At 47.6% G+C, this 9,742-nt stretch overlaps 1 protein-coding gene across 1 annotated transcript in view; it reads right to left on the reverse strand.

The window, feature by feature from the left end:
* Window positions 1-8,263, reverse strand: part of TRIO (trio Rho guanine nucleotide exchange factor) — a 248,568-nt gene extending 240,305 nt beyond the window's left edge. The window contains exon 1 of the mRNA XM_082288588.1: window positions 7,560-8,263. Within this exon, the coding sequence (XP_082144714.1) occupies window positions 7,560-7,674 (115 nt within the window). The 5' untranslated portion in view covers window positions 7,675-8,263. The remainder of the gene's footprint in view (window positions 1-7,559) is intronic.
* Window positions 8,264-9,742: the final 1,479 nt, after the last annotated feature.

Below are 9,742 nucleotides of genomic sequence, written 5' to 3' on the forward strand. Positions count from 1 at the left end.
ATTAAACAGTGCTACTGCCACTTATGCAAGGCAGTAACACGGGAGATTAAACAAATTTGACTAAATTATTTCAGAAGACTCCACTCAACAGCCTTGAAAAACAACCCTGCTTTTTAAACAAATGCACAATTAGGCTATTTCAGATTACTTTGAGTAGCTATTTGGCAGAGAAACCATTGGAAGGGGTTTTGTATCTTTAAAGCAGGGTCTTGTCACTCAGACTGTTTAGTGAAACTTTGTGGACACAACTCATTTATGACCCTCTTCTTTGTGTATCCATACAACAACCTACTCTAGAGGCCGAAAATCAGATGCTTTAATGTACTGTAGTGTCTACTGCTAAAAGCACTTGAGTTGTTCCCTGTCATTTCAATTCCTCCTCCTCACTACTGGGTAAGTGATCTGTTTTCTCAAAACAGCAGTATCCTTCCTGAAGGAATATGACTCAGCTTTGCAGATCATCAGTATTACTTCACCAGTAGTCTACTTTTTGATTTTACCGCACCGAGAAAAATGTTAAGTTAAACAAGGATCCTTCTCCAAATAAAGCAAAATTCTTGATGAGAACAACAAATAGATGCAACAATCTTAGTCATTAAATTAAAATAGCCTGCTATGACCATCGTGGGGTTTTTTTACCTTGTAGCCTTTTTATTTTTTTTAAGATTAAACTTGGTTCTCACCAATATCAAGCAGAAAAACTGTTTCCCTTGTTCTCTTTACTTCAACTATCACTGCATTACCAAAATTTCAATGTCTCTTTACTATTTTAACACTTTTGCTGACCATGAACAGCTGTTTCAGTGATCTTACCTCCTTCTTCAAGATGCAGACCTAAAATCACTACGCTGTTTCACTCTATTAAACTGCCCCAGCAGTCTGCATCTAAACATTTGTTGACACTATAAATATTTTAATTTTTATTTTAAATTGAAAAGGAGCAGAGAAACATTAATATTTTCTCTACATATTGGGGTACGTCTTTCCAGTCTTTCTTCAGATTTTATTTACCTAGATAGTGATTTTACATGGAAAAGCTCTTGGAAGTCACATGATATTTCAGGTTGAAATTCATACCTGTTTCTGTTAGGTTGCTGTGGGACACATTTAACTGGAGACAAACCACTTTTTATGAAACATTTACCACCCATCTTGTCTACACAATGACTGAGCTCTGCAACTGATGAAAGCCCTGGCTTGCACCAAGTCTCTTCCTACTTCTGTCAGCTCCTTTCTGAGTACATCAGCGCTTCATGCCAGCTCAAATGCACTCCTTCCAAGAATGGACCTGGCTTTTCTCTAACTCCCATTTACCTTCCCCTCCAAATGTGCATTTAGTTTATCAACTGCCAGCTATCACAGATGTTACAAGTAATTCTCTGTCCTCTCTTAGAAATACTCAGGACTTCTTCCTCCAACTGTTACAAACACACCCTAACCTCTAACTTTAACAATCCTTGGCTATCCCCAGAGAAGCTTGGCTGTTTCACACTAAACCAAACTGCACAACAGCTGCTGCATTTCACACTGAAGCTCTCTATCCTCATCTTCATTGTTCCAGGGAACATCAATTCAACAATGCTATTTCCCAGCGTAACTTCTCCATTGTAACTTCATTGTTTCTGGAGTTATTTTCCTCTGCATATGCTCATCAGAAACTACCAAGTTGTGGCATTTTTCTACAGTGTTTTTCAAAATACCATTTACACACACACCACCCTGCTTCAACCATCTTATTAAAATGGATACTTCTGGAATTGGATCAAACCTTCACAAAAGGGCCCACTTCCTCTTCAGCCCAGGTCAACCAGCACTAATGACAGCAATCCTGTTCTAATGCAACTAAAAGCACAAAGTAACAGATTCTTGAAAAGCTTACACAACACTGTAAATTTTTGTTGTGTTTATTTTTTTAATACAAATGCTCTCATCACTCAAAGTGATACGAAAGAATGGACAGCTTGCTTCACACTTTACATCCTCTGCATGCTCACCACTTCTTAAAACACACCTCAGCTCTTGACAGCCACAGGACCAAGAACCAGTACTTGCAGAGGACAGCATGGAGCTGTCACATGGGCTACCACCAGTGCTGCCTGGCAAAACTTCGCTTCTGGCTTCACTATTAGATGATTTCAGTCAGACACTCGTCACTACTCTGCAGCGACTCCAACTGCCACACCAAGTAAGCAACAACCACAGCTCTGGCTACCTTTTCTGTAAGTTACCTACTACACAACAGCAGGAGAGTGTGCCTTCCTAAGAAGATCCACCTATCTTAACTTCAGAGATGGTGTGTTCTGCTTCATGATTTTAAGACGGAAATTTGGCTTGTTTCTCACATTTGATGCCTACCTTGAAAGCTATTTTGCCTATGATCTAAATGATAGTGTGTTTTTATTAGTAGTATTCTTGAAAAAAATTGCTGCCTTTTAATAATATGCTTGCCTTTTCTTTTCCGTGTAATCTTTCCCAACCCTCTCTCCTTTCCCTCCTCCTAGAAGACTTTCTCTATGGCAGCATTTTTAATGCTGTCTACTACATGCAGCCAACTATCCCAACCACTATCACACAGGACACTAATGTAAAGGAAGCAAGGCAACAGTATACAAAGCAATATAATCAGGAAGAAATAAAACATAAGTCCTCCTTGTAAACTTGAAAGAACATATTTTTAAATGCTAGCTTTTATCTTTACAGTATTATTTGTTAAGTGATGTTCATGAAAACTAAGCAAACAACATGATCGTTATTTAAGAGAAAAAGAAAAAAATCAATCATGTTTTCATGACACTCATTAATACTTCTTTAAGGTCTCAATTATTCAAGCAACTATCAGCCTAGGTTGTTATAGGCAGACTTAGTGTATTGTGCTTGTGCATTTGTTTCTTAAGGTAAGCTTAATGATAAGAGAATTTAAAACTTTGCTTTGAGATGTATGTGTTTAGGTACCAAAATGAACATGTGAGTATTTTAGGAAAACAGGATGCTGAGATTTGTTGTTGCTGTGGACATTTGAAGACTTCTGCAAGTACTAGTAACTTGAGCCTTGAATCAGTCTGGGTTCAACTAAGTGTACAACATTAGAACCAGGTGCTATTTAAAGCTATTCTGGCTACCAGCCTGTTCTCTGACTTCACCTTGAGAGGTGGCACACTGAACTGTACTTGGAACACCCACCTCCTCCAGACCCACATTCATCTCAGACTTACTCCTTCTCCTCAGAAAGGACTGCTGCCACCTGTGTAGATTAGGTTTTAGATGGAAAACCCTCCATTTTTTTGTTTTCCCATATCAAGGGATGAAGTACAATAAACAGTTATATTCATATTTTACCTGGCAAAGCCTGGGCAATTATTCACCTTAATGAAGAGACTTTTGGGGCCCCTTTTTTTTCCCTTTGCTTTTCAAACATTTTTGTTCCTCCAAAGGTCCCTTCCCATTGCTCAGTATGTAAACTGTGTTCCTTCTAGGAATGTGGCAAGAGTTCACATAAACAGGTGGTGACAACACTAATCTCCTCAATGGCTTACAAAAACTGTATCGTTTGTCCATATATGAATGAAGTTACTGCACAGTTTGTAGAGGCCACTCATAAAAAAATGTATCTTACAGGAAATTACTCCATCCACTTTCAACTCACTACTGTGAAGAGCTATCAGTTGGTTGTTTTTTTCCATGAAGACTTATCAGAGTAATTTATAAAGGCACTTCCTATAGTATCTAGCTAGCTGACTGAAGTGCTTACAAGCCTTTTTCTCTGCAACCTTTTGTATTCACAGATTTTTCCATCATCCCAAAATGGTAACTTTAATTACTAAAAGTTCGATCAACATGTCTTTTACTTAGATGAAAAAAGTTTTGTTCTCTATGCCTAAAACCAAAATTCACTAACTTCAACCAGTAAAAATACTTTGGTTTCAATAACACTGTTATAATAGCATGATTTAAACTTAACAGACAGCCCTTATTCTTGCATCCTGAAGATATCAGTTGAGTCTCCTTCCCAAAGTTTTGAGGACTCAAAGCTGCAAAGATGAAACCAACAACAACCAAACAAAACCTCAGTATTGGTTACTGCCCTGTAAGCCATGACTTGATGGCCTCAAATTCAACTTTGCACATGTCAGCTGTTTTCAGACCTTTCAAATACATAGAATTTTAGGCTGAAACTCAGAATACATTTTGAAAAGTTTTATCTTAATAACTTTTCATTAAAAATAGATCTTGTATACTTAACACATGTTAACACACTTAACACTACACAGCCACTTAGACTCTGCACTACTGGGTTTTCACATGGTAACAGTCTTTTTTTCATAACTCAAAGGTATTTTACCAGTCCTTTCAAGTCAATCCAGTGCACTTTTTAATAAAAAAAAAAAGGGATGTTTGTCTATACATTTATAGCTCAAAAAGTATCCTTCTGTCAGTTTACACAGTTATTTCTGATCTCCAACTTACGTACAGGACAGAAAGGCACTTCCAACAACCACTGTGTTTTCTCCTTCAAAATGTAATCACTTTGCCCGGCACTCAACTCTTCTTCTTTTACTATTAATCCTTCCACAAAGGTGACAAATGTAACAAGGTACTCTTTTCTTTTTAACTTCAAATAATGAGATTTAGATACCAAGTATGTAGCAGAAAGTAAGCTGCCTCAATTTCTTCCAATTCCAGTGAAGGGATTCCTCATTTACATTCAAGACGCACAGTCTTTATGTGTTCCTACTACCACCACCAGTGGTGCTTCCAGTTCAGCTGCTTTCCTCACATTTCAACTGCAACTTTATTTCCCCAACAACTCAAGAGTGAGTTTACATTTACATAACCAAAGTGAAAACTGGAAATGTCCACATTTCAAGTGATGTGAACCTAGCTGCTGTTCAATATCTTAACAAAACATCTTCCAAATAACAAAACTCCATTCTTCAGGCTACTTTAATTCTACTTCAGGCTTAGTCTTACAAAAGGACAGGAGGAAAGTCAATAACCCCACTTGGCAGCTCAACTGACTAATTTAACCAACCTAAGATTAGAACTGATTGTTTAGGCAAGCTTTTTGTTGTTGGGGTTTTTTTCCTCCTGGAAAACACTGCAACATTTTTACTCATTTTCTCTTTTAAATAACAGCTACAGCTTTGCTAATATTCGCTGCAAGTGACAGGAAAAAGGAAGCATTTGTTATTGTAAATTCTGTACAGTAAAAATATTTTGTCTGCTCCTAAGTGCACCAAACAAAGTTTTTTCCTTGTTCATTGATCACTGTGCACATTGTGTTTCACTGAAAAAAAATGTGCCTGTTGTTCAAACAAAGGGAAGCACCGGAGATCTCTTAATAGACCCTCTCCTTATAAAAGAGTGGATCATGTACAGAGGCGGAATTCGAAGAGCTCTTCTCAATGCCAAACACCCACAAGAGATGCCAGAACATTTTCCAGTGTATGTCAGAGCCCAGGCTGGACCAGACAACCTCGACATGCAAATATGGAAATCAGAATGCCAGTTGTTAAATATGCTCTAAGAGTTTTTTGATAAGCATGTCCTTCTACCACTTTAATATTTTCAGTTGCTGCAATACTGAGCTCAGTGCAACTTCCCTGTTATCAGAAGTTATCAGCATCAGAAGTCACCACTGCACCACTTACGAGCTTACCAGCTGTAGCATCCTTCAACCCACACATATACGTGGAAGTTGATTATTAATACAGCTGGCAGGGTCTTCCTAAACTGAAAGATTACTACACATGCACCCATTTGTAACTACGCTAGGCAGACTACTGTGTGTAACCCTACTGTTCTAATCTGTCATTTTGCTTTCATCGGGATTTCTTCCTGGCAATGATATAGCTCAGTCCTTCTTCCATGACAAAACCCACCAAGGCCAGCATCTTGACAAGGAGCTTCACATTCATGGCTGTGATGTGAAGCAGGATGCCTCGGGAGCATCAAGCCCTCCAGAAGGGACACAGCCCCCTGTTCGGACCCTCTGTCCACGCAAACGCAGCTCCCAGCCCTGCTTCAGGGATGCCTGCTGCAAATCACACCTCCTCCATCACCCTCATGAAACCAAACACACTGAGCAGCACCACCGACCGCAAGAAGCACTGATTACGCCGCTTCCCACTTCCCTCGGGGACTTTCCTTAAAAACCCAATGAATACAGCTTTTACTACTATTATTACTACTGCCATCATTATTTTTTACACACGAAATCGGCCAACCCCCTCGTCTTTCCAGCGGTGAGTCTGCATTTTCCTTACTCGCCGCTCCTTTTTAGGCATCCAAAGGGAGCAAGTGCCCAGCCCAGCCCGGGTGCCCCGCCCGGGAGCGATGGCCGAGGGGTGCCCTGGGGGGCTCGGAGCCGCCGGCGGAGCGGACAGAGGGGAGGAGCCGCCGCCGCTCGGGGGAGGGCAGCCGGCACCGAGGGGAGGCTTCACTGCTGCCGCCGCCCAGGCTGCCCGCAGGGCTCCGTCCCCGCTGCCGGCCCAGGCAGTCCTGCCCTCCCTCCGTCCCCGCCGCTGTCCCCCGGGGGACAACGTCTCGGTGGCGGGCGCAGCCGCCCTGCCCGCCCGGTTGCGTGCCGAGAGTAAACACCGAGGGAGAAGGCAGCCTCCATTTTTTTTTATCCCGGCAGCCTGTCAACAGGCTCCCCCCCTACCCCTCCCGATCCTCCGCGCCTAGCCCGGCTTCCCAGCCCGGCAGCGCCCGAGAGCCGCTGCTGCCCCGCCTCAGCCGAGGCAGCGACACCCCCTTAACATGGACTTCGCTTTTTGTCTGCCTCTTTCGCTTCTCCTTAGAACATCTACTTTCCATGCCGCTTCTCCCATCCCTGCCCTGGGCCGCCACCCAGCCACACAGCACCGGCGGACCGCTGCCTTTTATAGCGGTGTCATCCTTGCCTGCCCGCCCGCCTCCCCGGGGGGCCCGGCCGGCACAACCGGCTCCCCGCAGCCCTGCGGACCCGCTCACCCTTCCCGCCCCTCCGTCACCCCGCGCTGCCCGGATCGGAGCGGCTCCTCCACCGGCCTCCCGTCCCGCAACCCCCGGCGGGACATTTTCGGGGGACTCGGGTCCGCCTGGCGCTGGGTGGTGCCGCCCGGCCCCGGTAACGCGCCCGCTACCGGGCCGGCATCGGAGGGAGAATCGCACCTGTCACCGGCGACACCGCCCCGGGGCGGCAGCAGCCCCGCACCCTCCCGGCCGGGCCGCGCCGCCACCGCCCCCGTTTTCACGCCTTGGTTCTGCTGGCGAGGGTGGCGTCCCGCCCGCGAGTTGCTGTGCCTGAACCCCGCTGTCCCCGGCACGGGACGCGGGGGCTCGGCTCCCTTCCCTGCCGCCTCTCCGAGGAACGGACGAGCAGTGCCGAGGCGGCCCCGCCGGCGAGAGGCGGGGGAGCCTTCCCCGAGGCCACCTGACAAAGCCGGCTGCCATCGCCTCCTTTCCCGGCTCCACAGGGAGGACGTCGCTTCCCCAGGGCGACCTTTCGCCTCTACCTCCGGCCGCGGTCTCGTCACCGGCCCTTCCTCCCCGCTCCCCCAGGACAGGACCGCACTCACCGGATCGGAAGAACGCCGCGATGTCCGCCGAGTCCTTGGCCGCCTCCTCGGCCCCTTCCCCCGCGCCGCTGCCGGCCGTGGTGGCGGCGGAGGTGGCGGTAGCGGCGCTGCTCATGGCTGCTGCTGCTGCTGCTGCGTGCGCCGGCGGCGGTGGTTCCACCGGGCGAGACCCGCCGCCGACCCCGCCGCCCCCTCCGCGGATCCCGGCTTCACCTCCGGGCGAGAGCGGCCGTCAGGGTGGCAGCCGGAGCGGGCGAGCGATGCGGGGCGGCGGCGGGCGGCCGCAGCGAGCGCAGGGACATGAAGGTATGCGCGGAATGGCAGCTCCGGGAGCGCCCACCCCCCGCAGCCACCTAGGAGGCGGCGTGTGCATGCAGGGAGTCCGGGCGGGCGGGCGGGCGGCAGCCGGAGCGCAGACAATCGCGGGAGGAGGAGGAGAAGGAGGAGGAGGGCGACGACGACGACGACGGCATGGGAAGGGCCAGCAGTCCGCGCAGCTAGCAGCCGGTGGGCGGAGAAAGAAGGAATGTTTCCAGCCTTTTTTTTTTTTCCCTCTCTCTCTCTTTTCTTTTTTTTTTTTCCCTTTTTTTTTTTTTTTTTCTTTTTTTTCTTTTTTTTTTTTTTTTTTTTTTAGAGGGAGCAAGGAGCGATCCGGAGGAGCAGCAGCTGCCCTAGCCGCCGCGATGCCAGTGGCCGCAGCTACCACCGTCCTCCATCTTGACTGGGAGGAGGAGGAGGGTGGGAAGGGGGAGTCGGGAAAGGAAGCGAGTCCCCGCCCGAGGAACAAGGGCGGTGGAGCCGGGAGAGGGGGGAGCTCGGGAGTCTCCGGCTGCGTCCGGCACCGGTCGGGATGGGGCGGGGCTGGGCGGCGCAGGACGTCCGCGCTCCGGCTGGGCCGCGGCGGCTGGCGCTTCCCGGCGGCTCCCGGAGGTGCGGCCGCCTGCTGGGAGCTCTAGGTTTGTTGTTGGGGGTTCTTTTTGTTTGCTTGGGGTTTTTTTAGGTGCTTCCGACTGGCATTCGCCGTACTGCCAGCTCGCCGTTGTGCGGAAGTCGGACTGGAGGTCCAAAAAAAAGGGAAAATATCCAGTCTGCCTGCCGCGGGGGCGAGCGGCGGGAGCGTGGGAAGCGGCGCGTGCCCCGTGCTCCTGCCTGCCGCTCCCCGGGCGCCGCCGGCCTCCGAGGGACCGTGCTCGGGAAGAGACCCCTGCCCGAGGCCGGAAGGAGCCTGGCTTAGCGCTGGAAGGCACAGGGAAAACGGGATACGCAAATTTCTTAAAAACGTGCCTTTAAAAGGCTTCCCTTACATTGCTGTCTGTATTGTGGATGTACTTTTTCTTCTGTCATCGCGGGGACACTTCAGAAGGTTTTATGCTGTGGATCGGTTCAATTAATATAAAATAATCAAGCAGCTCACGCTGGGGAGTGCAATTGGATATAGGTCGTGATGTGTCCCACCACCGTCCTCCTCCTCATGTTAAGGTGCCAGTGTAAGTTTGATTCCAGGTAAGGTTGAGGAGGGAGTGGCAGAGCAGGAATCGTAGCAGTTGCACAAATTGATGAATCTGAGTAACACATCTCAAATGCTCTTGGTAAATAGTGAATTGTTAGCTCACTTGAAATGCAGAAGTACGGCTTCAGGAATTAAACTCCTGAACTTTTGGTAAGTGATAAAAGCAAGGTAAGTTCAAGACAAATGTGGTTCATAGAATCATAGAATATCCTGAGTTGGAAGTAACTCACTAGGATCATCCTAGGATCCTGCAGATGTCCTGCACAGGACCACCCCAAGAATCCACATGTGCTGAGAGCATTGTCCAAACACTTCCTCAACTCCAGCAGGCTGTGGTCCGTGAACACCTCCCTGGGGAGCCTGTTCCAGCGCCCAAGCAGCCTCTGGGTGAAGAACCTTTTCCTAATGCCCAACCTAAACCTCCCATGACACAGCTTCATGTCCTTCCCACAGGTTCTAAGGGAATCCTGACAGGTTCTGTTAGTTTATTACAGGCAGATGATGAGGAAGTCATCTGTAAGCTTCCCAAGGTTTGTACTTATCTGAAGTTGTATAGGTTGATGAAAAAGCTCTTCAACCATGCCTGCCCTAATTTCTCTTACAGAGAAGAGATAAATTTGACTGAAAATATTTTTTTAATGTTTTTCTTTCACACAGCAGGCACAGGAAAGAG

Source organism: Coloeus monedula, assembly GCF_965178545.1.
Source record: "Coloeus monedula genome assembly, chromosome: 1".
In the NCBI taxonomy this organism is placed as follows: domain Eukaryota; kingdom Metazoa; phylum Chordata; class Aves; order Passeriformes; family Corvidae; genus Coloeus; species Coloeus monedula.